The sequence below is a fragment of the Oryctolagus cuniculus genome, chromosome 11 (genome assembly GCF_964237555.1).
Source record: "Oryctolagus cuniculus chromosome 11, mOryCun1.1, whole genome shotgun sequence".
Classification (NCBI taxonomy): domain Eukaryota; kingdom Metazoa; phylum Chordata; class Mammalia; order Lagomorpha; family Leporidae; genus Oryctolagus; species Oryctolagus cuniculus.
The window spans coordinates 892,874-920,347 of record NC_091442.1 but is presented as its reverse complement, the minus strand read 5'-3'; the positions used below and the strand labels follow the sequence as shown (position 1 = coordinate 920,347).

The 27,474-nt window shown below is 69.6% G+C and overlaps 1 protein-coding gene across 1 annotated transcript; it reads left to right on the top strand.

Moving 5' to 3' along the window:
* On the top strand, positions 1 to 27,474 carry LOC138844253 (transcription initiation factor TFIID subunit 4-like). The gene is made up of 6 exons (XM_070051554.1): positions 1 to 43; positions 1,084 to 1,253; positions 1,989 to 2,084; positions 2,161 to 2,235; positions 4,943 to 5,656; positions 27,156 to 27,474. Exons 1-6 carry the CDS (start codon positions 1 to 3, stop codon positions 27,399 to 27,401), a joined length of 1,344 nt encoding a protein of 447 aa, XP_069907655.1. The 3' UTR covers positions 27,402 to 27,474.

The following is a 27,474-nucleotide window of genomic DNA, read 5'->3' as shown; positions in this document are numbered from 1 at the left end:
ATGGACAGTGACAAAGTGTCCCCACTGAGCAGCTTTGCAGAGGGTGCGGCTGTGGCCTGGGAGGGAGGGCAGAGGGGCAGGGGGGCGACCCCCACGGGTGTCTGTGTCATCGACGCAGGAGGGGCTAGGCATCCTGAGCCCGGCCCGCCCCCCGCTGGCCCTGGCTGTGCTGCCCAAGGCCACCTCTTTCCCACTGAGCCCCAAGCTCTGGGCGTGCAGCGTGCAGCCCCGGGCCGGCTGGAAAGTGACCTCGAGGGGCTCCCGCCTGCACCCCCACCCCCACCGCGTGTCCTGGGGGCCGCCTCCCCCGGGCCAGCAGCGCCTCCCACTGCGATGCGGTTTTACACGCGCAGCACATTTCTTAAAACCCAGCCTGAGCCTCGGGCCACGCGGATCCCGCCCCCTGCCCTGCCCAGCCCTGCGGGAGGCCAACCGTGCCCAGGGCCGGGGCCCGGGTTTCTTCCTTCCTGGAGCGGGGTCCACGCCTCCTCCACCTGCCCACGTGCTTCTGCAGGGGCTGGCAGACCTGGGGAGGCCCTGTCTGCTCCCTATCCTGCCGTTGTGCCCTCGTCCCCCGCAGGGCCAGCCGTGGAGGGTGTGGTCCCCAGATGGCCGTGGGGGGTCCCCACTAACTCACAGGACCGTGGGAGGTCCCGTGGTCCCTGCTCCTTCACTGACTCCCCAGAATGGGGCTGAAAGGGGACGCCCCGCCCTGGGCAGCCCCCCGAGCCCAGGGCGCGCTCACAGCAGGCTGGGCTGTGAACAGGCGGGTGCTGACTCAAGCTACCGGGTAGCCTGGGCTGGGGGCTGCAGGTGGGGCTGGGGACGAGGCCCCCAGGGAGACACCTGCCAGGCCAGCCATCTGCAAAGCTGTCCCCGGTCTGGAAAGCAAACTTGTCTCTGCTGACCTCGTGGCTGGGCAGAGCGTCTTCTGCGTGAGCTGTCGGTGTCCCCGCACGGCCAGGGCTCCGTGGGGGCAGAGGCTGAGGTCTGGCAGCTCACAGGGTCGTGGTCAGCCCTCTCGTGGTGGGCGTGGCTGGTGCCCATGGGCGTTTCACACAAGCCCCGCCCCCTGGGATGCAGCACAGGCTGGTGGGGTGGGCAGGCCGCAGGCCCTGCTGGACCTCGCGGTGCAGTCTGCTGGACACGGGGACTTCGCTTGGAGGAGCAGCCTCGGGTCTGCGGCCGGCCGGGAGGAGGAGAATCCGGGCCACGACCTGCGTTTGGTGCTGGGCGGAGCCCTGGAGGCGTCAGTAGCAGCTGGCGGGCGGTTCACGGCCACACGCTGCGCTCCTGGCTGGGGTCTAGGCCCCTGCTCCGCCCTGCCTGAGGACCCAATGCCCTCTGCCCCACCCAGGCCAGGCCGGCAGAGGGGCAGCCGGGGCACAGCCACTGGAAGCTGGGCCCAGGGTGTCCTCCTGTGGCCCCAAGCCCTTCCAAGCCCTTCACCCCATCCCCAGCTCAGCTCTCCCCAGGGGTGGCTACTCAGAGATGGACAGCTCGGGAGAGGCGCCTGCCTGCCCCGGCTCTGCCCCACACAGCTGGGCCCTAAAGGCACTGGGGTTCTGGAAGTCGGGAGTCAGAAGCCCAGAGGTGGGCAGTCGGGTTTCCTCGGCTTTTCCAGTCCCGGGGTGGCCGCAGCCCTGGGCTCACGGCCCCTCCCTCTGTGCCTGGCCCTCCCGCCTGCCCCGCCCCGCACCTCTCCAGGCAGCCCCATGTCTGAGCCCCATCTGCGAAGGCCCTGGTGCGTGGACGCGACAGCAGCCCACGTGCTGGGGGTGCGGGGAGGCCACCCCCGCCCACCACACAGGGAACGTTCGGGCAGCAGGGGGCCTGGGGTGGACTTGGGGGCCCTGGGAGGCGGTGAGGCCGGACTCCGAGGCAGAGGGAGGTGAAGCTATGCGGACACCGCCTGGCTCCCCGTGCTCCCATCCCCCGGCGCGGGGCCGCCCCCACCCGAGACCCTCATCTGTCTCCCGATGTTTCAGGTGGGCCGAGCCCTGCCGCACATGGTCATCCCTGTCCGGCTTCTGCCCGCTGGGCCCGCGGTCTCCGTGCCTCACGTCCGGCCCGCGTGGTCTGCGGTGGCCCCGTCCCGACCCGCCCGTCCCGCAGAGCTGGCCCCGCCCTGACTGCGCCCACCTCCCTGGCTTGGAGCAGGACCCCAGCCTCATCCGCAGCCTGAAGCTGAACGCGCATCGGCAAGGCTCCCGCCCCACCCCCGCCACACCGGCGGTCGGCGGCCAGCGGATGGCTCGGTCGGTTGCCTGTTGGCTCGGGCGACTCAGCAGTCCGTCCCCCAGGGGCTCCTCTGGGCAGCAGAGACAGTGAGACCTGGAGGGCTATGGCCAGGTCCCCCGTGGGGCCCTCCCCTGATGGCCAACGCAGCCCCACAGGCAGCCGCTCTGAGAGCCCACGGACCGCCGGCCAGCAGCCCAGGCCCTCGGCGCCGCTTCACCACGGAGGCCCTGGAGCCCAGGGCTCTGCCTCCACCGGACTGACGCCCCCAGGGCAGCCTTGTGACAAAGCCCCCTCCCCGTGGGGCTCCATCGCAGACCCCTGGCTGAGGCTTCCCTCAGGGACCCAGACCCTCGACTGACCCCCATCAGAAGTGTCAGAGAGCAGTGGCCTCTGTGGAGGGAGGTGACCTTTGGTGGCCATGGGCGGCCTGCATGTGCTGCTGTGGCCCAGAGGGAGGCCGGGACCAGGAGCAGGGTCCTCCCAGACCCCAGGACGCGGCGCCCCACGGCCGGAGCCTCTGGAAGCCCCCTCCCCTCTTGCTGTCTCCTCGCACTCTCGCTCTGCGACAGAAGCCCTCGGCGTACAGGGCCACGGGGCCTGCCCTGCTCGGCTCCTGCCAGCACCGTACTGTGATCCCCAACCCCCCCCCCTTCCAAGCTCCCCTTGGACCCCGCTCAGCCGCTCCAGGGAGAGCCCAGCTCCAGGTGGGGACAGGACGAGGGTTCCGGCCCTCCACCTGCCACCGTCTGGGTCTGCGCCGGGAGTGACTACAGCGCGCTAAGCCTCAGCTTGCTCACCTGCAAAATGGGTCTGCGAGGACTCCCCGGCCTCCACACCACGTCCAGGGCCTCCGTGCCACGTCCCTGCGCTGCTCTGCCTGGAGAAGCCAGGGTCCTGCCCCCAGGCGTCCACCCTACTGGCGCTTCTTCCCCTCTCGGCCCCATCTGCTGTGCCGGAGAACCCAGAGCAGACGCTCCCCCCACCGCCACCTCCCTGCCCCAGGCCTCCCCCACGCAGCCCTGCCCTCCCCTCAGGGCCACGGGGATTCTGCCACGCCTGGCTCAGCTCCCTTACCCGCCTGCAGCCCAGCCCCGGGCCATCCGTCCACCTTGCTGTCCCCACCCCTGCTGCCTATGCTCTGCCCTCCCCAGGCCTGGGCCCCCTCACCCCAGCTCCCCTGGGCCCCGGCCCTCACCCTCCCCGACCAGCGCCCGCCTGCACTGTCCCTCCTCCACACGTGGCCCCCAAGACTGAAGTTAATTAAAGTTAAGTTGAAGGCTCAGGTGTGTGTGAGGACACCCTTGGGTGGGCCGGGCTGTCCCATGGGGCGAGTGGTGGCGCAGCCACGCTGTGGGGGCTTGCTCCTCCCACACATCACCTGCCAGGTGTCACCTGGATGGGGATGGGGGGAGGGGCTGGGCCTGGTCCACACCACCCCAACCCCTGGAGTCTCCCTCAGGCAGGGGCGGTGCTTAGCCACCAGGGCCAGGAAGGGGAGGCAGGGCTGCCCGCCCCACCGTGGCCCAGGCAGCTCTGGGACGCAGCCCCGGTCCCCGTGAGCACCTGGGAGCCCCAGTCCCCTCCCCCCCAGGCAGGGCCCGCGCAGACCCACCTCTCGGGGCGGCACTGGGCTCACAGAAGCCTGTGGGATGCCGGGCACACCTGTGACTGGCTTCATCCTGGGACCCTGGGGCCCCGGGGACCCCACCCTCACCTGTGCCCCTTGACTGCTGGCGGGCGACTGACCCAGGCATCTGCATCGTCACTGCCTGGCACCCCGTCCCCTCCTCCTTGGCTGCCGGTCCCCGGGCTGTGATCGGCGGGACCCTCTGTCGCCGGGACCCCCACAGAGCCAGCCCTGCGTCCCCGTCCCCACCTCACCTCCTGGGAGGTGGGTGTGGCTTGCTCACAGGGGTCCCCTAGAGAGAGGCACGGGCGAGCCCCCCGTTTCCCATCCTGGCTGTGAGGGAGGTGGGAGGTTGTTAGGGAGGTGATTTTTAGACAGGAGCCCCCACACCTGCTCCTGGTCCTGTGGGAGGTGCCCCCTCTATCCCTGCAACCTCACACCCCCTAGCACTGGGTGCGGACCCCCGAGAGGACGAGCTGTGGGGTCGGTGGGGTGACCCCAGGGCCCCACACTCAGTCCTCGGAGGACTGTTCGCTGTCAGGCCGTGCCCCGTCATTGAGGTGTGAGCAGGCGGGGGACCCAGGGTCTCCCCGCCACACACGCAGAGCTACAGGGCCTTGCCCACCATCCAAGGTCACCTGAGGGTCGGCTTGGGGGGCTCAGGAAACCCAGTCCACCTGGTCACCACCTGACCTGGCTCCAGATTCTGGACAGGCCGTGGAGGGGGCTGGGTGGCCGGGCCAGGCCCCGTCCCCTGGAGGCGGCAGGCGTCCCCTCCCTCTGGCCCGCACCCTGGAGCTGCTCGGTCTCCCCAGGGCACCCCCAGGATCCGGCCGGCTGGCGGGGCTCAGAGGCCGCTCTCTGTGCTGGGCTGGGCTAAAAATAGCGGGGGATCACAGGGCAGGGACAGCCGGCGCGGGGCTGTCGGAGCAGCCGGCCGGCCGCCCGTCAATGGCGCTGGCGCTCCCATGCGCGCGGTGGCCGGGCCAGGGCGGCCCAGCTGACAGGCTATTTTTTCTCCTGCTTGACTAAATATGGTCAGGGAGCACGGCCCGAGGGGGGCCACTTGGCCAGGCCGCGTGTTTGGGATGCTTGGCCGAGTATATAAGACGCGGCAAAGGTGAGGCGCTCCTGATCCGAGGGGGCCCCACGCCCGCCCGCTCGCCGGGCCTCCCCTCCCCTCCCCCGCCGGCCTGCGCGCGGCTCGCGCGGCACCGGCACCGGTCTCCGGCCGCGTCCTGTGGGAGCCGCGCGCCCGCCCCGGGGGCTTCCCTTTTGTTCCACGCTGACCTCTACCTGGTGCCGACCGGCAGGGGTGCAGGAGCTCGAGGGGTGCCCGGGGCTGCCTCTCGCAACTCTGCATCGGCACCTCCTGGCGCTCGCTCGCTCTCCCTCGCTCGCTCTCTCCTCCCTCCCTCTCCCTCCCTCCCTCTCCCTCCTGCTAGGTCTGCACTGCTGCTGGAGGGCTGGGGGAAGGGCAGGGGTGCGGAGAGGGGGGGCTGGTGTCTTCTCTCTCCTGCACCCCCGTGCAGCTGCATTGGGAGCTCCGGCCTGCCCCCCCGCCACCCCACCCCCCTGCATTTGCGATTGGCTCTGGGAGGAGGTGGCTGGCGCTGCCGCTGCTGCAGCATCTCCCGGGAGCCCCGACCCTGCGCCCGCCACCGCCACTGCTGTCACCAGCCCAGCCCGAGGGGCGCGGTGAGCCCGCTCCGCCCGCCCGCTCCGCCCGCCCCGGACGGCCCCTGCACACTTGCCCTGCGCTGCGGCGGGGGTGTGCCCGCCAGCCAGGTGGGTGCTCTGGGTGCCGGCGCCGCGTGGCTCCAGCGGGGGGTGCCTTGGAGTTGGCTCCTGGCTCGCGCCGGCATCGTCCACATTTGAAAAGCTGCAGCGCCAGCAGCCAGCAGGGCCGGCAGGCGCGTCCGGCTGGGCTGCGGAAACTTTGTCGTGCAGGCATCTTGCGAGGAAGCGGCCTCCCCGGGATGCTCGGCTGGAACAGGGTGGGCGGGGGCCGCAGGCCGGTGGGGGCGCGGGGGCTGGGGGAGGGCTGGGTGCACCTGCTCAGGGCAGCTGAACTTACCGCGGAACTTGCAGCTCTGAGCACTGCGGTGCTGGCCAGGCAGAGCGTCCTGAGCCGGGCGGGACCCTAGACGTCTGCAGGCTCTCAGCCCCTGTTATGGTGGGGAGGGGGCCTGGGGGGCACACGTGGGCGGAGGCTAGGGGCTTCCTGGGAGAGAAGCTCCGTGGTCTGGCTTTGTGCGGGTCCCAGGGAGAGTGTGACTCCCACACGGCTTCTCCTCTGGGCTGGCACTGGGGTGCCCGGGTGGCACCGGTCATGTCCAAGGAGCCCCCAGACGAGGCCCAGGGCACCGGCGCCAGCTCTGCTCTCCCAGGGCGCTGCTGGGAGGGGCTTGGGGCCGGGTTTCCATCCGGATGGGAAACTTTGGAAAGTGATCATGATTCCTTCGTGACGGGGCAGAGCTCACACGGGCTCGAGCAGGGTCTGGGGGGGACTCTCCCGCCCCCATGGCCCCCGCTCTCCCCTTCATCCCCATGTGAGTGTCTGGGGGCAGGGGCTTGAGGGTCCCAGCCACTGAGGTCCCACGTCAGGGGCCGGAGGTTACCCCTCTGCCCTCCAGGCTCTCGGGGACTTGTTCCCAGGGCAGACGGGAGCTGGGAGGGGTTGGGGGCTGGGTGCCGTGTCCCCTCCTGAGTGACAGCAGCCAGAGGCCCCGGCGCCGAGACCCCTCACAGCCAGGGGCCCTCTGCAGAGGGGGCCTCCCAGAGCCCTGATCCCTGCCTCCCCCGAAACTTCAGCCCAGACCCAGCCCAGGCAGGACGGATGAGCTCAGCGCTGTGGGAACGCAGCCCTGCCAGGGACGGGCGTCGGGACACCCTCTGGGCTGCTCCCTCTCGGGGACCGGCTGGCTGCCCGCGAGGAGGGCAGCGGGGTCATTCGGGCCTCGTCCTGCTGACGAGGGAGAACTGGAAGTCCTGTCAGGTCCCGGGCCTGCCCTCCGGCCCCGTGCCAGCATCGGCTCCCAGCCATGGCAGCGCCAGGGCCCGGCTGACCTGGCGCTCAGCAGGCCCTCGGGGTGCGTGGCTCTCTGGCTCCTGGGCACCAGCAATGATGCCTCCTTGCAGACTGCAGCACCGCACCTGCCGGTCTCACGCTGGGCGACGGCGCGGCCTACGTCCCCTGCGGCCGAGGGGGCCGTGCCCTCGCTGTCCTGTTGCCCGGCACCCTTTCTCCCTGCACCCCCTGGCTTCTCAGCGGGCAGTCGAAGTTGGGGGGAGGAAGGCACCCCCGTTCCTCCGGGCACAGCTGGACTCTAGGTGCAGTGTAGCATGGCGCATCCGGCCGGGATCCTGAGCCTTGGCCCAGGCGCTCGTTAGGGGCCGGCGAGCGCCGGGCAGGTCGCCACCAGGGAGCAGCCCCCTCTGCCTGCACATTCGTATTGAGCAGGGGTCGGTGCGAGCGTGAAAGGCCTGGCTGCCCGGGTGCCAGAGCTGAGCGTTCACCCCTGGGTGCCCGCCCAGGCCCTGTCTCCCGCTCCTACCTCCGTAGAGGCACCGAGCCCTCCCCTGACTCCCGATCTGGGAGGCAGAATTGAGCAGGGGCCTGCCCCGGAAGCCGTCACCCGCCCAGGTAAGCACCCCCGCTGGCTTCCGAGGTCTCTTGGCCCCACCTGCCCCGGCAGGGAGCAGGGGTCCCCCAGCTCTCGGGGAGAAGAGGCGGCTGCCCCTGCTGGGGTGTGACGCCCCGGTGGGCCGCGGCCTGTGTCACCCCCGCTGAGCTGGGACAGAGGGACAGTGTGGACGAGGCTCGGACGCTGCTCCTGGCCGTCTGGGATTTGGGTGGAGGGCACATCGCTCAGCTGGGGGGAGGGGTCCTACATGGCTTCGTCTTTGCCTTGAGACTTTCCGGAGCACACCATCTGCTCCTGCCTCCTCGCTGGGCTGTGGGGAGACTCAGAGAGGGACGCCGAGGCCAGCGGGACCTGGGGTCCCCAGGGTAGACCAGGCAGGCTGAGGGGAGGAGGGAAGGCAGCCCGGGGACGTGGGGAGGGCTCCAGGGTGGAGGCCGGGCTGGGGATGCCGCTGACTCTGAGCTGCCTCCTGGGCTCGGGGGCCGGGTGCTCAGAGCGCGCACTGAACCCCTGCTTGGGAAACATACTTCTTTATATGCCCATATGGACCTGGTACGCTATGGAATGTAAAGAAGTATGTATTCCAGGCCGGGCACTCTCTCGCCGGACTGAGGGGCGTCTGCGCCGTGGGGGCCGCGGGGGCACGGGCAGACGGGCTGAGCCGGGCGAGGCCGGGGCCGCCGTGTCCCTGCTGGCATTGTCTGACTCTGCCTGTGTCAGCAGGTGGAAGTGCTCATCAGACATTAAATATTCAGCGTGCTGACTGCGGCAGAGGGCGCGGCCCTCCAGCAGGCGTGGGGTCCCACCCGGGGCGGGGGGCCAGGGCCCTCACTTCCTGCTACCTAGCAGAGGTCGGCAGCGGCAGAGAGGGCCGTGCCCGGTGCAGACTGGGAGAGCGGCAGCTCCGTGCGCCCTGTGTGCCAGGGGCCCTGCCGGGGGAAGGCAGGGGAGAGTGCCCGGCTGGCCCGGGCTCTGCTCCTCACTGGGGCACCACTAGCCTAGGGGCTGCCTCTGCCCCTCCCCCGAAGCCCTCAGCGCCTCGGCCCCTGCCCGACTCCCGCGCTGTGCCACCACCCTGGCACAGCGTTCCTCTCCCTCGCACTGAATCTGCCTCTCGTGTGTTCGGCACGCGGGCAGCCGGGTTAGGTGACCAGGACCCCCGCGTCTGTCCTTGGCTGGGCTGCCGTCCCCCGGCCCTGAGGACAAAGTCTGAGTCTCTTCTTCGCCGCTGGTCTTTTGTGGGACAAAATGTGTGTGTGGGGGGGGGGTCTGGGGGCCGCTAGCAGGGGCTGGGCCGCCCTGGAGGGGTCAGCCTGGCTGCGGCTTTGCCTCTGGTCTCAGAGTGGAGGCTGATTGCCCAGGGGCCGGCTTTGTCCCCGAGGGTCATCTCTGCGTTGGCTGTGGTCCCTGGTCCTGCTGCTCTTCCCACCCTCGCCCTGACCTTCGGTGGAGTGGGGGTGGGGCAGAGAGGACCCCCCTCAGCCGCCTCAAGCTCTGGGTGGATGTCCCTGGGCAGGCTGGGGCGCTGGTCTGCACCCCGGGTGTGAGTTGAGAACAAGGGGCAGGGCGCACTGAGCTGGGAGCCGCCTTCTCCAAGCTCTGGCCCCGCTCCCCCGTGGCGGGCGTGGCAGCTGGGGAGGCGCTGCGTTGTCGTTGGGCTGCGCTCTCCTTTCAGCCCCGAGCCCAGAGGGGTCAGAGCCCCCCCTCCCCAAGGTCATCCCGCTCTGCTCACTGCCAGCTCCGGCCACAGGGAGGGAAGTCGCGGGCCGGCGGTGGCGCCGAGTTTCCCCAGCTGGTCTGGGGCGCATTAGCGCGTTATTGCAGGATGTGGTGTTTGCATAAAAGCATCAGTGGCACCGGGTCTGAGCAAGACCACGCGTCCACAGCGAGCGCGCCCATCACCCGGCCGCCCAGCTCTGAACCGAGCCCGAGGGCCCCCCGGGGCGCCTGCTGCCTCCAGGGCACTGGGACCAGGCCTGGCCTCCTGTGCTGTCTGCAGGGAGCACCGGGAAGGGCTCAGAGCCGCCGTGCGCGGCTTCCCCGACTTCCTTCTGTGGGGTCTTGGGCCTGGGGTGCTGACTGCGCCGCCCCTGATGCTGCACGGGGCTGGTGACTCTTAGGGGGCAGGGGCTGGGCTTGGGGCTGAGAGGAGGCAGCCAGGACCCTTGCTCTGAGCTCTGGAGGAGGGGCGGCTGCTGGGTTCCCCGAACGCCCTGGACGCTTGGGGTCCTGCAGTGGGTTCCATGGTGCCCGAGACTCAGCGGCCCTAGTGTCTGGCTCCCAATGGGGCTTCTGCCTGCGGGTGAGACCCCCGCTGAGGGAGGCGTGGGGCTGGCAGGAGCAGAAGGGGTCCTCGCTGAGGGTCAGGAGGCTCGCAAACAGCGCCCTCACTGCAGCGCCGCCTGGGGATTCTGGCGTAGCGGGCGGTGTGTCAGCCATCTCGTTTAAAAGCCTTGACCCTGGCCTTGAAGGATGGACCGCGGTTGGCCAGCAGGGCAGGGAGCTCACTTGCATTGCAAATCCCCCGCCCCCAAATGCCCCAAATCTGAGGGGACCTGAACAATCTTTAGGGCTGGGGCAGGGAGGGGCTTGCTGAGTGGGCGGGGCCATGTTCGTGTAAAGGGGAACCCGGCACTCACAGCCTCTGCTGACTCAGCAGTGCCAGCACGGCCGGGTGCGGGGCCTGGTGCTCACCGTGGCGCTGCTCCCGCCTCTGATGCCCGCGGGCAGGGCGCTGCTCCTGGGGGCGGCCGGGGGCTCTGAGATGGACTCAGTGGCTTTGCAAGGGGCCCCAGCCTCTCCCCTCTGTCCGGAGCCCGGATGCATCGCACCTGGGGGGAGGCCGGCGTGATCTTCCAGAAGAGAAGCTCCCCCAGCCCTGTCTGCTCCTCCCCGGAGCCCAGGGCCCAGCTGGCCAGAGAGTGGGCCTCTGGGAGGGCCCTGGAGGGGAGGCCTCGGGTGCTGGGAGGGCCTGGGGAGGGAGGGGCGGCGGTGCAGAGCTGTGTGTGCTGCAGTGCAGCGGCCGATGCAGCCTGTGCGGGGCCGCGTCCCAAGGGCAGGGACGGAGGCTGGCAGGGCTGGGCTCCCGCACAGTGGCCGCCGCCGGGTGCAAGCGCAGGTTTTCCAAGGCACCGCGGAGTCGCGGGCGGGTCTGCTCCGCAGGGTGGGCTGCCCAGATGGGGGAGGGGCGGGTGCCCCTGATGGGGAGGGGCCTCCCAGGCCTCCTTCGCGACCCGGTGAGGGACGAAGGGCAGCACGCCCCTCTGCAGGAGCACAGAGAGGCCAGTGCCCCGGGCCAGGGCGTGGCTCCCCCAGAGTCTGAGGCCCCCTCCCCAGGGACCCCAACCCCTGGCTTGGGCGGGGAGCGGCCGCTCCTCAGCCGGGCGGGGTTGGCGTGCATGCGCACGCGTGAGGTCGGCTTCGGGGACAAGCAGGACAAGGACCAGAGTATTTTTAACAGCGGGGAGTGGAGAAGGCAGCTGTCCCCGAGCCTGTCCTGCGGGGGCTCAGAGGGGACCTGGCAAGGCTGAAGGGCACCCAGGACAGATGTGCGCGCGGGGCCTCGTCCCCGGCAGGCCCGGGTGCCCTCGCCATGCCCAGATATGGCCAGGGGGCTGCCCGCTGGCCTCGCGGTATAAATAGTTCTGTGCTCAGCTGCCCCACGGAGGACTGAGCTCCGATGACTCCGGGGCAGGAGGCCCAGGAGCCACCCTCAGATCTGCCCGCCGTGGGGCTCGGGGCCCAGTCGCCACATGTCCCCGTCTCGCCCCTTCCCGGGCGGCCAGCAAGTGGGATCCGGCCACAGGCGTCGTCCCCTCCCAAGGGCAAGGCAGGGCCTTTGCCGCTGAGGGGCAAGAGAGGCCCAAGACGCCAAGCCCAGGGCGCCCGACTCGGGGCTCGGCCCCACTGCAGGCCGAGGCTGGCCCGAGACAGCCCTGCCTCCTCTGTCCCCGGCCACGGCTGCCGGCACCGCGCAGGGGCCTCTCGGCACCCAGAGCCACGTTGCGTCAGTCCCTCCTGGAGGCCCAAGAAGTGAATCTCTCGTGGTGGCACGCGGGCTGTGGAGTGCGGGTCCCTAAGAGAGGGCACACAGGCCCGTCCAAGGACACTCCCCCAGGCCGAAGGCGGACAGCAAGCTCCCCGCGACGCCTGAGCCCGGGGAGCCCTCCCCAAGCCGGAGAGGCCCCGAGCTGCACGCACGGCCACCCCGGCCTCCCCCCCCCCCGCTTCCTCTGGTGCCTTCCTGAGCCCTGGGCCCCTCTGCAGGTGGCCGGGGTGCAGGGGCAGCAGGGAGGGGCTCCCCCAGACCCGCGGGCAGCCCCCGGGGCCGTGGGCCGGCCCTCGCCCTAGCTGAGGGGTCTCAGCAGAGCAGCTTCCTTTCTGGGAATAGCGAAGGAAGCCACCTCTGCCAGGCCCCGCCTGGAGAGCGAGACCCGGAAATCTCCCGCAGAAAAGGGCCAAGCAAGCGTGCCCCGCCCCGGCGCCCGCCCCGGCCCCCGCCCAGGCCCCGTGGAGCTGACTTCTCCCCCGGGGGCTCCGTCAGGTCCCAGGCTCTTCTGTCGACAAGTTTACTAGAAACACCTTTTCCGGGGAAGGGGGAAAAGTTGTGGACCTGAGCCGGTGGGCCCGGCTCGCCGCACGCGGGGGTGGGGGTCGTTCCCCAGTGAGGCCCCCAGGAGGCGCCCGCGAGGCGGCCCCAAGGGGCTGCTGACGCCCACTGGCAAACGGTCTTCTGTGCCATCTCCTTTAAAAGTTAACCAAAATCTGGATAAAAACGAACTGCGTGGAGCCCGAGCGCTGACGGTGACGGTGACGCTGTTGCATGGAGACACGTCAGGGCGCTGGTGTTTCCGTCGTAAATGCCCCGGCGCAACTGACAGCTGGGCTGCGCTGGTGGCGCCCCGGGGCAGCGGGGGGCACTGCCCCTGCCGCCCCTCCTCCCAGCTGTGTTCGCGAGGGCGGGGTGGGGGGCCCGGCCGGCTTGGCGAGAACCGTGGTATGGGTGTGGCTGTGCCCTGCGTGCTGTCCTTGAGCCCAAGGTGTTCACTGCTGCGTTTCTCGGGGGACACCGGTCACAGCGTCCACTGTGCTGGGGCCGGGGACGCCTCCCCTTGGCGGGGTCTGTGCGTCCTGGGAGGGGCTGAGGGTGTGAATGGGGAGGTGCTGCCCTGCAGGGGGCCGGACCGAGGTCCCCAGCCGAGCTGTGCTGAGTCAGGCAGTGTCGGTGACCGATGCCACCCGCACTTCTTGCAGGAGGGACCAAGGCTCATCCCGGCGTGGTGTGCAGTGCTCGGGAGCCCAAGGTCACCACACGAAGGTCAGACCTGGGCCACTGGGAGCACCCTGGGTCCACGGCTTGTCCACCGTTCCCAAAATCCAGGCGACTGTGCTGCCTCCACGCCAGGGTCCAGCCCGGGACCCTGAGGCTCTGACCAAGCAGGAGGGCTTCTCGGATGAGGCCCCCTGCTCCCCCTAGTGGGCCCTTCGGGGCAAGGCTGGGGGCGGGCCCTGAGCTGCCCGCAGCAGGTGGGTCTGGGGCGGGGCTTCCCTGGCGCTAACTAATTGGACGCACCCTGCGATTCCATAGCGGCTCATTTCCTATCGATCCTGGCGGTGTTCTCGGCAGTGAGTGCCCGCGCCCAGCACCGGCTGCTGGCGAAAGTGCTGAGCGCACTCCCGGTGGGGCCACTCTGTCGGCAGCTGCTTTCAAGCCCCTCTGACTGTTTGGTTCATAAAACGCGCCGACGGGAGCAGCTGCAGCCCCGTGCTCTTTAGCACCCTGGTAAAAAGGGCGGCACAAGGAACCCGGGGGTTCTCCGGGAAGCCGCGCCTGGGTGCAGCCGGACACGCGGTGAGTTCGGCAGTGCGCTCGCCCCCTCCCCGCCTCCCAGGCTCTGCACCAGGGCCCTGGGGCACCAGGAGAGCAGCCGGCCTCCCTCCCTGCCTGACGGCACATGTCCCCAAATGGGGGTGGGGGAATGGGGCAGGCATTTCTCTCTCTGTGCTGAGCCCAGGTAGGGGCTGGACAGGGGAGGCCTTGCTGGCTCCCGAGTGAGCCCCTGGTGACCCTGGGGCTCAGGTGACACATGACTGGGCAGCGGTGTTGAGGGGCGGCTGGGCCCATGCTGAGAGGTGAGGTAGGGTGGGCTGTGCATCGTGGTTTGCAAGGAGGTGAGTGCCAGGGTCTGCAGATCCAGCGGGGGTCTCCAGAGGGTGGGCTCCACAAAGCACCGGCCTCTGAGCCCTGGGTCACGGGGTGGGATGCCGCATCTCAGCCTTTGTCTGGGAGAGCAGGAATGCTGGGAGACACCCAGGAGCCTCTGGGACCACACGGGGCGGCCTAGTGGGACTGGGGGAGGGGCACAGAAGTGCCTGCCATGTGGAGGGGACCAGACAGGGGGCTGGAGCTGCCCAGTGTCAGGGCCTGGCTTGCGTGGGCTGAGCCGTGGATGTGGCCCCTGGCGCCTCAAACGTCGGCCACACAGCCAGGGATGCCGGGGGACTGTCTGGAGGCCAGTAGGACGGCAGAGGTTGGCTGCACAGGCAAAGATCGGTGCGTTTGGGGGAAATTCCTGCATACGCCCCCCCCCCGCATTTACATGACAGGCAGGCAGCACACCAGGGGACGGGACCACGTCCTGGGCAGGACGAAGTTGCTGCTCTGAGGCCGGGCCGGGGGTGCCACGCTGAGGGACAGTGCCGGGGCTGGAGCAGAGGACTCGGGGCCAACCCAGTGCTGTCAGACTCCCTGCCCCGTCACAGAGAGCGTGGCGGCCGTGCCTGGGTGACCAGGGGCCTGGGGTGGGGGAGCTGTCCCGGGACGCAGGGCTGGGCAGCGTGGCGCCGGCCTCTGTGGCTCCCGGAGGGCCCAGGGTGCCCTGCAGCGCAGCACAGATCCTTCTAGAAGGCCCAGGTCACAGGGGTGTGGGGCTCAGCAGCTCCCAGAGGCGCCTGGGTGTGGGCACAGGCCTGAGGGCCTGTGCTGCCGTGCTTGGGAGGTTGGGGACAGGCCCGGGGCTGCACACATAGTGACCCCCATGCACCCAGGCTGTGGAGCGCCCCCCCCCCCCGGCTCCTGCTCCCAGAGAGCCGGCGGCCTGGGAAGGAACTCGCCTGTCCACGTCACGAGGCGTCAGAGCGAGCGGGGTCACACCTGGGCCAGGCCGTGCGGGTCCCCCGTCTCACCGCCCCCTACCATGGCAAATGGGGGTCGCTGGGACAGTCTGGCCCCTGCCCTCCCAGAGGCACCCACACAGCAGCGGGGCCACCACCTGCCAAGGCCACGGCTGGTGGACGGGGCAGGGCCCACGGCTGTGCTGCCTGGCTGAGGGGTGAGTGAGGGCTAAGCCTGCAGGGCTCACTGAGGCCCCAGGGTCTTGGCTGTACCCCAGGCCCCAGGCCCGCGACAGGGCAGAGGCAATGGTGTGCAGGGGTGGGGCCTTGGGATTGCAGGAGACAGAGCAGGGGCGCTAGTGGCCGGGCAGCACCCCAGACGCCTGGAGGTCCCTGCGCCGGCGCGTGCCTGGGTGTGTGGGGCTGTGTGTGACAGGTGTGCGTCCTGGCCTGGTGACTCCCCGAGAGCCCCACACGGGGCGGAGCCGCTGCTCCGCGGACGTCGCCACCCCGTGGACCGGGAGCCAAATGCTTTGCTGAAGCTGGTAAAATGGAACCAAATCGACTCTGCAATGGATTTGGTCCCCTTCAACCAGCTGTAGCTGTGCATTGACTGCGCCGCGGCCCGGCTGGAACACGCGGCGAGGACCCAGGAGGTGGCGCCGCGACACTGGACACGGCCGGAGGTGGTGGCAGAGCTGTGCTCCTGCCCCGTCCCCCCCGTCCCCCTCCCCCGGCCAGCTTTCCGTGAAAATAAACGCCTTCTTCACGCCAGAGCTTCGACTGACCGAGTGTTCCCTGGGGCCGCCCACGCCCTCCTCTGAGCCCCAGGCCAAGGACGGGCCGGGGCCTGCGGCTGGGGTGCGCGTCACGTCTCACTAGTGCTCTGAGGCACATCACGGCGTTGGCACTGGGCAAGGCTGGGGCTGGGCCTCTCTCTAGACCACGTGGCACGGGCTGGGCGGGTGGGGGGACCCTGCTGGGCTGTGGCTGGGAGGACTGTGGGGCCTTTCTGGTGAAGGCCAGGACCCCAGAAGCCAGGCCACCGTGGGCAGGCTGCCGTGGGTGCACCGCGGGCTGGGGAGCGGGACCCTGATGAGACCCCTTCCTGGGCAGGGCCTGGCATCGAGGGGCTCAGGGCAGCTGGTGGGCAGAGCTCTGGCCCGGTGGGTCCACCGGGTGACTGCCAGCCTGGGGGGCGGGTAGCAGCGCTGGAGTGAGCCCCGACTTTTGCCCATAGCAGCAGATAGGGGGCGCCTCAGCTCAAGGCCGGGTCCAGGGGCGGGGGAAGAAGCCAGGCGGGCAGTGGGCACCTCTGTAGATGGACACAGCGGCCCCCGCCTCCGAGCCCTGGGCTCTGCCTGATTCCAACACAGGGCTAGCATCCCCGAGCACGGGTGGGCACAGGAGGCCAGAGGCTGCAGGGGTCCCCCGAGGCCGGGCGGGGAGAGGTGCCCTCCAGCCACAGGTTCCCCGGCCGGGCTCAGCTGCCCCCTCCACTCACCCCTCTCCGTGTGGAGGGCAGGACGGCCTGCCCTTGGGGTTCTGGCCTCTTGGGGGCCCCTCTGCAGAGTCAGCCATGTGTGTCCCATCACGTCTGGCAGAAGCAACACAGACTCTGTCCCCACCCCCAGGTCGTCCACAGGCAACACCTTTCCAGGGTGTGTGGGGTGCGGGAAGGGAGGGCCCCTCCCAGAGGGGAGACTTTGGGAACCCTTCCACGACTGAGGGTGTGTCGAGGCCAGAGTTGCCAGGTCTGGCCCTCCCACGGCCAACTTGGGCGAGGAGCCCCCCGACCTGGGCGAGGAGCCCCAAGGCCCAGGGGGCCTCCCCCGCCCCCGTCTGTAGGAACCCGACCTCCTCACGTGACCTCTGCCCCCAACAGAGGCGCTGGCTCCTACCCCTGAGCAGTTGGTCAATCGGCTCCTCCGTGGAGTGGCAGCTCACACCCTGCCCAAACGGTAGCAACAGGCAGCCCGGGAAAGCCAGGGCGGTGGCGGGAAGCTGCCCTTCCTCCCCCGGGCCCTGAGCCCCGTGTGTGCCTCACGGCCTGTGTGACGCTGGCGGGCAGGCCCAAGCCCAGCAGATGCCCCAGGCTGGCCCGGGGAGCCCAGTGTGCGAGTGGCCCAGGCCAGGCTCTGCCCATGGTGGGGCTCTCCCTGCCCTGGGCCTCCAGGCTCCCTGTAAATCAGAGGCCCCCGTGGGGGGACATCAGCTCCCGTGTGGGGTCCCTGGAGAGAACCCCTCTGCAGGCCTTGCCAGCCCCAGGAGGGGCCACGTCCAGCCCCCTGTAGTGACATGGGTGAACTGTACACACCGGGCAGGCACGGGGCGGGCACTGGGCGGGCAGCGGCTGGAGGGCTGCCCCCGGCTGTGGAGAGGCCTCATTGTTGGGCCGGGAGGGTCCAGGACGACTTTGTCCACGGACACTGGAATTTGAATTCCGTGGAACTTCCCCAGGCGGGAGCGGGAGACGCCCTCCTCCTTTCCGGGTTTCCGTGATGGCTGCAGGGGCAGCCCCGCCCTCCTCTCCCCGGGAGCCGGAACACAGACTCGGGGTCAGGCCTGGGGCTGCAGCTGGCGCCCTGGTGGACCAGCAGGTGACAGGCGCCTCCCTATCCCTGGGGCTCCTCCAAGAGGCGGCCAGGCCCGGAGCCCCTTCCGTGGCCTGGAGGCCTGCGGCCGCCCCGACCTGGAGCCCCTTCCGTGGCCTGGAGGCCTGCGGCCGCCCTGGCCTGGCCGGCCCAGCTGGGGACTGTCCGGCCGCTGTTCTTGGGGCTACAGGTTTGCTGTGCACTGAGCCACATGGGCCCCCCCCCGGTTACATCAGGGGGCTCCTGGGGGGAGGGGCCGTCAGGAGCAGGGCCGTGCTGGGGCAGAGCCTTGGTCCAGGGGTTCTGGCCCTGTCTTCTCGCCGAGGGCGGTGGGGGTCCGAGTGGCCACTGCCATGGGGCTGCGGGTCACAGCCTCGTGCAGAGGTGGCTGCTGGGACGGAGCTGCGGGTCCCGGGCAGCGTAAGGCGGGGCTGGTGAGGACGCAGAGCCCCGGTGCGGGGCCTGGGAACATGGGTCCTCCCTCACCCAGCACTCGGGGAGCCCCGGGAGCAGTGATGCTGAGCTGCACCCCTCCAGCCTGTGGGGCCCCCAGCCGCCGCACACCCTGCCCCCTGGTGCACCTTGCTCACACCCCCAGACCAAACCCAGGTGAGGACCCCCCTCCGAGGCTCCCCGGGCCCACAGTCGCTGTCGCCTCCTCCTCCATGCTCTCGGCTGCAGCGCTCAGGGGTGACCAGGGTCCTTGCAGAATCTCCCGCCTCCCCTGGCCTTGGCGGGTGGGAGTGTGTGTGGGGCTGGAGCAGGGGGCAGAGCTGTGCGCACCTCGCCGGCTGCAGGAGGCCGCGCTCCGCACAAAGGGGCACAAACCAGGTCAGGGCCACCCTGGGAGGCTGGAGCCCTGCAGTTTGGAGTCTCCCCTCCTCCTTCGTTCCTCCTCCCACCGCAGAGCCTGCAGGCAGGGGGCCCTTCCTGGGTCAGGAGCCGCTGCTCCCCGCCCCCGTCCTGGGTTTAGGTGGGCCGTCCCTAGGTGCCCCCGGGCTGGGCCCTCAAGCAACATCCTCCAAGGGCCGAGGGCCGGCGGTCCTGAGACCTGTGGGGGACACCCCCAGCCGGCCACTCTGCCGCACCTGCCCCTCCCCCTGAGGGCCCCTTGCTCAGGTCCCTGTGCCTGCGCCCCCTCGGGCCCCCGACTCCTGTCCTCAGCCTCTCGTTGGCCGCCGTATGCTGGGCTGCGGGTCGCCCCTCACCCCGTGTGCCTGGCCAGGGAGGAGCCCAGGGCGCCCGGGGCCAGGTGGCCAGGCCTCTGCGAGCCTCACAGGGGCTGTGGAGAAGGCAGAGCGTCCGCATCAGGACTTCACCCCTGCCCTGCGATTCCCCAGCGGGCAGCTCCGTGCCCCTGCCTCCTCCCTCCCGCACCCACCTTCCTCGGGCAGGGGCTCTGGCCCCGCCTCCTCCCTCCCACACCCACCTTCCTCGGGCAGGGGCTCCGGCCCCGCCTCCTCCCTCCCGCACCCACCTTCCTCAGGTGGGGGGCTCCAGCCCCGGCCTCCTCCCTCCCACACCCACCTTCCTCGGGCGGGGGGCTCCGGCCCCGCCTCCCTGGCCCTTCTTTCCCACCTGTGAAGTGGGAAGTGCTCGAGACCCCCGTGTTAGCTAAAAGGAGAGGCTTCCTCTCCCCTCCCCCACCGTCCTCGCAGTCAGCCGGCCTGGCGGGGGGCGGCGCCGGGATGGCGGATGGGCCCGGGCTCCCGGCTCCCGAGGTTTAACCCCCCAGGGCCCTGGGCCCCTCCCCCAGACACAGACGAGCTGCCCCCCCTTCACGCCCACGGGGCATCCTCACCCCCCCCACTTGTGCTGCGGGGTGGGGGGGCAGCTCATCAGGCTTCATCCCAGCTCCCGGCACTGCAGGCAGGGAGAACACGCACACACAGTGCACACGCAGCAGTCCTCACACGGGCACGCGTGTGCACAGTGCATGGTGCACACACACACATGAACACACGCACACGATGCACACGCAGCAGTCCTCACACGGGCACGTGTGTGTACAGTGAATGGTGCACACACACACGAACACGTGCACACGGTGCACACGCAGCAGTCCTCACACGGGCACACGTGTGCACAGTGTATGGTGCACACACACACATGAACACACGCACATGGTGCACACACAGCAGTCCTCACATGGGCACGCGTGTGCACAGTGTATGGTGCACACACATGAACACATGCACACGGTGCACACACAGCAGTCCTCACACGGGCATGGGTGTGTGCAATGCACAGTGCACACGCGGACACCATGCCGCAGGTCTAGGTCACCCCCTTGTAGGATGTCTGCCCAATTCACGCTCAGCGCAAGGTGGAACAGCGATGCCCCTCGGCTGTCCCCGCTGGAGACGGGCTGGGGGCCGCGTGGGGGCTTCTGGGTGAAGTTTCCTCGTCTCCCGCACCCACGGGTGGTCCGCACAACTACATGAGTGATCTACACCTCCACGGCGAGAGCTCTGCCGACCCGTGGGCCGATCCGCCGCCTCTTCGTGCTGGCCACGGCCCCGTCACGCACAGAAACACCAAGTCAGTAGCCAGCTGCGCTCTCAGAACGAGCGTGGAGCAGCTCCCGGACTTTCCCTTCTCCTGACCTCTGTGGGCTGGAGGTCCCGGCTGGCTGGGGCAGAGCCTGGGGAGCCCCCAGCCCACTCCTCGCCCCTCAGGGGGGCCGCTCCCCTCCAGCCTGGCTGTGCTGGCTGCCTTCGCCCTTGCCCGCTGTCCGCCTTGGTCCTCGTTTGGCCCCTGCCCTGCGGTGAGGCCAGCTCCGTCTCAGAGGGTCCGGACCGAGCCTCAGGCACGCGGCCTTGGACAAGGCTCACCCCGCCAACAGCAGCTTCCCTGGGACAAGGTCTCAGAGCAGCCCCCTTCCTGGGCCATGCTTCCAGCTCCCCCCTTCCACACCCTGCCTGCCGCTCAGGGCGTCCTGGGGAGTGGCCGTGGCGTGGGGGCGGAACACGCTGGAAGACTCCCCCTTGGGTCAGACACGAGGAGCTGGGTGGAGGTCAAGGCGGGGCCGTTCACAGCTGAGGGGCTGGCAGGGGCTGGGGTCCCCTCAGAACGGGCTCTGGTGAGTTCGCCAAGGACACAGAAGTGTCTTGAGGACCCCTGGAGAGTGTGGCAGGACAGGCAGTGCATTTGTGTCCCCTGTGGCGCGCGAGGGCTGGTGGTGACACCACACTTTGTCCCCAAACACAACAGCACTGTGCCCTGACCCGGCGCTCACCGGGGGAGTCACACACAAGTGACTCACGCCCAGACCTGCACACGCTGCACACCCACCCTCAGGGCTCAGCTGAGGTGAAAGACAAAACCAGACTTCCTTGGGACCGCACCCTGGGGAGAAGCCGCCAAGGCACAGGCTCCCGGCTTGTCTGTACCACTCCGTGGGCCTCCGAGGCGGCGGCTCCTCTGCTGTGAACCGGCCAAGGGGAGCCCGGGAGCCAGGGTGAGCTCCTGCAGTGGGGGTGGGGCTTCCGCCCGTGGTCCTCCCAGCCCAGGAACTGCAAGGCCCAGGCAGCCGAGCCCGAGCGGGGCCTGGCGGTTCTGCGGGTGGCCTCTGTCAGGACAGACGCATCACTCACGCTGGCGGCTGTGCTCCTGGCTGCGAAGGGGACTCAGGAAATGCAAATGGAGGCCACGTGCCGCAGCCCGCCGGCCGCCAGGACACCCGGTCTATGTCCCCAAGCGTGACTTGGCAACTCTGTGCTGCCCAAACGCTTGCAGGAAATCGGCTGTCGAGGGCACGTGTGGTCAGCCCTCGGGGAGCTGACCGCTACCAGGAGGAGATTTGCCGTCTGCAGTCCCAGGTCCACGGGGGTGGTGGTGGGGGGTGTTCGCAGTGTTAGTGGGGATGAGGCTCTGCCAAGTCCCTCCTGGAGCCACGAGCTCAGCCCGCAGGGGCCCCCGGGAGCCAGGCTGCCCATCTCTGGCCACACAGCTCTCAGGGCTCGGTGGGACCAAGCGTTCTGGGGACACGCTCTGCACAGCGCGGCTGCAACCAGGCTTTCTCCCAGGACAGCTGGGTTTGGGCGCCACTGGCCTGGCCAGCAGCACCGAGGGGCTGAGCCAGACAGCGGAGGTGGGTCCCCGTGTCTCAGCCGGCCGTGCACACCGCACTCTCACAGCCCGAGGCGTCTCTGGGCTGTCTGTGGGGACCGAGGCAGGATGTCCGCAGACACCCTGCCTGCTTTCAGCACCAGGGACAGCGGCTGGTCTCGGACTGGGGTCTGGGCTTGGCGCTCGGGGCTGGCTGGGGCAGGGCACAGCTGCTTCCGAGAGGAGCGGAGTTTTCTGCCTCTCTCCTGCCGACGAGGGGGTGGTGTAACCCCTGGAGGGGTCCACATTCTCCTGGATTTGCCACAGCTCCTCCAGGGGCTTTGGGCCAAGTTTCCCGACAAGAATGACCAAAGCAGATCCAGCTTTGGGGCCTTCTCTGGGCACTCCCTGCTTCCCGTGGGCAGCAGCGTGGGGCTCTAGCACGGCCACGGCTGGCGAGGGCCGCTCGGTGCTGGAGCTGGGGAGCAGCCGCCTGAGGACACGGCTCTCAGCCGTGAGGCCACCGCGGAGCATCCAGGCCGCTCCGCGACCGCAGCCCAGGTGCCGAGAGCACTCGCGGAAGCCTCAAAGCCCAGGCCCTGGCCCTGCGTCTCAGGGGTTGGATCCGCTTCAGTGTCCAGTACTGGGCTCGCGGGGTGTCAGGCCCGGTGACCACGGAGCTGCTGGAGGGGCAGGGAGGGGGCAGTCGCCCTGTGTGGGGCAGGGAGGGGGCAGTCACCCTGTGAGGGGCAGGGAGGGGGCGGTCGCCCTGTGAGGGGCAGGGAGGGGGCGGTCGCTCTGTGAGGGGCAGGGAGGGGGCAGTCGCCCTGTGTGGGGCAGGGAGGGGGCGGTCGCCCTGTGTGGGGCAGGGAGGGGGCAGTCGCCCTGTGAGGGGCAGGGAGGGGGCGGTCGCTCTGTGAGGGGCAGGGAGGGGGCAGTCGCCCTGTGAGGGGCAGGGAGGGGGCGGTCGCTCTGTGAGGAGCAGGGAGGAGGCAGTCGCTCTGTGTGGGGCAGGGAGGGGGCGGTCACTCTGTGAGGGGCAGGGAGGAGGCAGTCGCTCTGTGTGGGGCAGGGAGGGGGCGGTCACTCTGTGAGGGGCAGGGAGGAGGCAGTCGCTCTGTGAGGGGCAGGGAGGAGGCGGTCGCTCTGTGTGGGGCAGGGAGGGGGCGGTCGCTCTGTGAGGGGCAGGGAGGAGGCGGTCGCTCTGTGTGGGGCAGGGAGGGGGCGGTCGCTCTGTGAGGGGCAGGGAGGAGGCGGTCGCTCTGTGTGGGGCAGGGAGGGGGCGGTCGCTCTGTGAGGGGCAGGGAGGAGGCAGTCGCCCTGTGAGGGGCAGGGAGGGGGCAGTCGCTCTGTGTGGGGCAGGGAGGGGGCGGTCGCCCAGTGAGGGGCAGGGAGGGGGCGGTCGCCCTGTGAGGGGCAGGGAGGGGGCAGTCACTCTGTGAGGGGCAGGGAGGGGGCGGTCGCTCTGTGAGGGGCAGGGAGGGGCTCGGCTACATCTGGCACCTGCTCCCTGGGGCTCGGGGGGTGGACAAAGGAGAGGGCTGGGTGTCAGGGGTGTCCGGGTCTCCGTGCCTGCAGTGGCCCCCAGACCACACGCCACGTGCCCTGGCTGGGGTCGCCCGAGACCCCTTCCCCGTGAAGATGGCCGAGCCGCCACTTCTGCTGGACAGCGCCCAGCTCTCGGCTCCGGCTGCCTGTGCTGTGCACCCCCTCACCAGGGCCTGGGGTCTGCTTCTGTTGTGAAGAGGCCCCAAGCCCCTCAAATGTCCAGTGCCCCCTCCCATCCTCACCACAGTCCAGAGCGGGGGGCTGGGGGACTGGGGGCCCCTCGCTGAAGCCCAGGTGGTGCCGAGGACTGAGACAGGTTGGGCAGCCGGGGCCGAGCTGGGCTTTGGGTCCAGCATGGAGTGGCCTCTCCAGGTCAAGGAGCTCCGGTGGGGTCACCAGGGCTGCTGGGTTCAGAGCTGAGAGCAGGCGGGGCCCCAGGACAGGGGGTGGGGCATCATCACCCTGCCCTCTGGGGAGGCTCGGACCCTGCTCCTCCCAGGGCACAGAGGAGGGGGCAGGGGAGGCGGAGCGGGTCACCCTGCAGGGAAGCGAGGGCCGGGGTTCACGCCTGGCCCCAGGCTCCAGTCCACGCTGGGGTCTGCTCACCACAGCCACTTCCGCCAGCAGCGAGGGCCCAGAGCACCGCCGGTGCCAGGGTTCTGGGGCCAGTGGGACCTTGGTGCAGTCTCCCAACCCTGTCCCTCAGGTGTGGACCACGGGGACCGGCTCCCCTGGACGCCCACCTGAGACCACTGGGCACTGAGAGGGCCTGGCAGCTGGGTAGCGGGCAGTGCCCCGGGGTTGTCTGAGGGCAGGGAGGGAGGCCTCGGACCGGGAACACACGCCACCCGGAGCTGAGTGCCGGGGAGAGCCAGCCGGGCGAGAGCACAGCCAGGACCGGGCGTGCCCACGTGCCAGGCCCCCCTGTGCAGGAGCCACAGCAGAGCCGCTGGCCCTGAACCCGACCCTGGCCCTGAGCTCTTCCCGCAGCCCGGGCCTGGAGAGTGCCCTCTCCATGTGGGAGGAGAGCCCGCAGCTGCCCAGGGGACCAGACGGCAGGTGGGCAGCGCCCCAGCCACAGTGGAGGCGCCCAGAGGCAGGGGAGCGCGGAGCTCAGGGAGGCAGACCCCAGACCTGGGCGCCCCTCACAGCACGGAGGGGCTCAGCCTCACCTGGCTCAGCGTCTGCACGGAGCCCCTCCCCCATGTGTCCGCGGGACCCTCCTGCCAGTGGCCCGCATCCGGGAGGGGCCGGCTCCCCGGGGGATGAGGGGCTAAGTGGGGGGGCAAGCAGGGGGAGGCGAGGCGTCCATCTGAGGTCTGGGGGGGTGGCCCTGTGCCGTGGCCACTGGGCAGGCAGGCACACTACCTTTTTAACACAATATTTTATTTATTATTTTTGAAATAACAAGTTTTTAAACATTTATTTATTTATTTGAAAGGCAGAAAGAGAGAGAGAGAGAGAGCGATCCTCCATCCACTGGTTCACTCCCGACGGCAGCGATGGCCAGGGCTGGGCCAGGCGCCGCCTCCAGGCCTCCCCGTGGGTGCCGGGGCCGCAGCCCTTGACCTGTGCTGGCGGGAGCTGGAGGGGAGCAGAACAGCTGCGTTTTGAACCCCGAGTTCTGGCAGGAGATGCTGGCGCCGCCGTGGCCGCTTCACCAGGGCCCCGCCCAGCCCCCGCAGCTGGCCCCAAACTTCGGGGGAGTGGGCTGCTTGGCAGACCCAAGTCCGAGGGTCCGGGCCGTGTGGGGAGGGCCCTCTTACTCGTCCCCCGGAGTGCTTGGGCTGGCGCAGGCCTGGGGGTGGGGGTCCTCCTCTCGGCAGGAGCCGGCACCAGAAGCCCGCAGGGACCCAGCTCAGGGCAGGGGGCTCTGGGTGAACAAGCCCGAGAGGACACGGGAAGAAACACCCAGGCCGAGGCTGGGGGCAAGGAGGCTGACCCAGGCCCACAGCCCCCGGAAGCAAACCAGCCAAAGCCCGATCCTGGCCTCCAGCGCGCCCTGGCGTAAAACACGGCCATGCAGCACACGCACACACACGTGTGGACACGGCACACGGCTCACCTATGTGCACCTGCAGACACACGCGCCCCAGAGCGAACCCGCAACTGTCTTTTCCAGGCCCCTGGGCGGTGCTGTCTGATAAAGCCGAAACCAAGCCGACAGCGGAGCCCGCCATACCCTGGCTCTCTGCTGCCTGTCGGCCTCTGCCGGCTCACGGTGGAGTTTGGGGATCGACACGGGACTGGATGGAGCCAGGCACAGCCAGGACACAGTGCACGTGGCGGCACTGAGCCGGCCCAAGAACAGCAGGCAGCAGTGGGCAGGAGGCGGCTTTGGGGGCCGGAGGCGGAGCCGGCTCTGCAGCCTGGTGATCTAAGGGCACCGGTGGGCCGGGCCTCTGTCCAGGACACCGCTCACCCCGCCTGTCCTGCCAGGGCTGGCCCTGTGCGGCCCAGTGAATCATTCGGCCAGACAGGCGGTGAGCGGGCGGCCCCAGGCCAAGGGCACCCAGGACACAGTGGAGGCAGCCAAGGCAGGAGCATCCAGGTTCTTCCCCAGGCTCCCCCAGGAGTGGAGGGGTCTGCTGCCTCCTGAGCCCCCGCTTGCTCCCCGCGAGTCCTGGCTCTGGGGCATCAGACACCACACAAGCCCCTCGGCAGCCCCCAGCCCCACCCTGGAGCCGGAGCCAGGGCGGGGGCTGGGGCGGTGCTGAAGCGTGAAACGGGACTCCGGGTTCCCGGGATCTCCAAGCTCCCAGCGCCCTCAGGTGAAGCCAGGTTTGGCTGAGGGAGACCCTCTGGGGTGGGGGTGGGGCACAGCCCTGCGGACAGGGTCTCCCGCGGCCGCACAGGCAGGCTCTTTCCTCTTCAGGCAACTGAGATGTTGGGGGTGAGGGCGCCCTGGGGACGGGCGACTCCTCATGCCCCTCGTGCTCCTGGCCAGCACGCAGCAGGATAGCCCTGTGCAGCGGCGGTGGGGCTCGAGGCCAGCCCAGCTGGAGTAGCGCCCCCAGAAGCCCCGCTCTGTGGCCCGAGGACAGGGAGTATTGGAAGCCATAAGCCGAGAGCCTCAGGGGACGCTGGCTGCCGTCGGGGGCCAGCGAGGTCCGGGGACAGTGCTGCCCGCACTTGAGCCGTGTCCTGGGGAGCCTGGACAGCACCCTAAGCATGTGTGGCCTCAAAGGCGCCCTTGGCACCCATGCAGCTGGCTGCGCTGGGGCCACCTGCACTGACCCGGCCAGCACCGGCCTTCCCCGGGTGCGACTGTCTGGGTCATGGGGCACCTGTTGCCTGGAAACTGTGGTCCGTGGGTCTGGTGTGTGGTCTCTGGAGAGGACCCCAGGCCCCTGCACAGCCGAGGCTCAGGGTCCTGTCCTGGGGTGAGGGGAGCTCCTGACCGAGGCCTGCGGCACTGTCCTTGTCCTTCCTGCTGGCGTCACCGGGACACCGTCGGGGCACCATCAGGCTCCATCGCACTGGGCCGGGGGACGCTGCCAGCCAGGAGCAGGTGGAGGCGTTGCTGGGCTTCCGTGTCCGACCCCCGATCCCCGGGTGCTCAGGGCCCCAGGCTGGGCCGGACTGACCTGGACGTGCGGGGTGGAGCCTACCTGGGCGGGGGTACAGACGAGGGCTGGGCCCTGAAACAGGCTCAGGTCACGCCTCAGGGCTCGCGCCGAAGCGTGGGGCCCACGGAGACCCCAGGAGCAGGGAGAGGGGCCAGCCCCACCCCGCTGGGGAGCCCAGGGCCTGCGCTGGGCCCGTTCCGCACTCCAGCTCCAGCAGGGAGCCAGGGGACGTGCACGGAGCCCGGGGCCAGCAGTGAAGGTCAAGGCAGGACGCAGACGGGAACAAGTCAGGTCAGAAGATGAAGCAGAACCTTCCGCCTCCGAGACGCTGTTCTGAGGCCGGCGCTGGGCGCAGCCGGCTGAGCCACGGCTGGTGAGGCCAGCGTCCCGTCTCAGAGCACCGGTTCCAGTCCCGGCTGCTCCACTTCCCACCCAGCTCCCTGCTGGCAGCCTGGGAGGCCATGGGAGGTGGCCCCAGTGCCTGGGAGACCTGGAGGGAGTTCCTGGCTCCTGGCTTCGGCCTGGCCCAGCCCCAGCCATTGCACACTTGGAATGAACCTGCGGCTGGGGGATCCTTGTCTCTCCCATTCTCTCCGTCACTCTTTCAAGTTAATACAGTTGATCTTAATGAGAAGATGCCGCCCCACTGCCCCCGCCTCTGCCCCTGACGGGCAGCCTGCGGCCATCGGCGCCATTTTCGAGTGTGAAATGCGTTGTTTTCCTTAGCTGCTTCCAAAGCGCTTCCTTCGGATTCCTGCGTTTCTAGGCCGTTCCCGTTCTCTGCGCTTCTGGGAGGTTCGAATCTTCCTCTCCCCAGACCTGGGACGCCTCCCGACGCCTTTTCTGCCACAGCCTCTGCTGTCTCTGGAGCCCAGTGCGCTGGACGGACAGACGGCGTTGCCCGGCCTGGTCGCGGGGCTGCTCCTGCTCCTCTGGCCGTCTGGTCCGCAGCCCCTGCTCTCTGCGGCCGTCGCGAGTTCCCCACTCTCCCTCTCCAACTCTTCCCTACTGACATTTGTCCGCAACGTTCTTAGGCCAGATGTTGTATTTTCAGGTCTGAAACATGCGTTTGCTCATTTCTTGCA

Coding starts and splice junctions, on each gene's coding strand:
- LOC138844253 (XM_070051554.1), top strand. CDS start 1: ATGGACAGTGACAAAGTGTCCCCACTGAGCAGCTTTGCAGAGG. Junction 1,254..1,988: donor GCGGAGCCCTGGAGGCGTCA/GTAGCAGCTGGC, acceptor CCGATGTTTCAG/GTGGGCCGAGCCCTGCCGCA. Junction 2,085..2,160: donor TCCGGCCCGCGTGGTCTGCG/GTGGCCCCGTCC, acceptor GGCTTGGAGCAG/GACCCCAGCCTCATCCGCAG.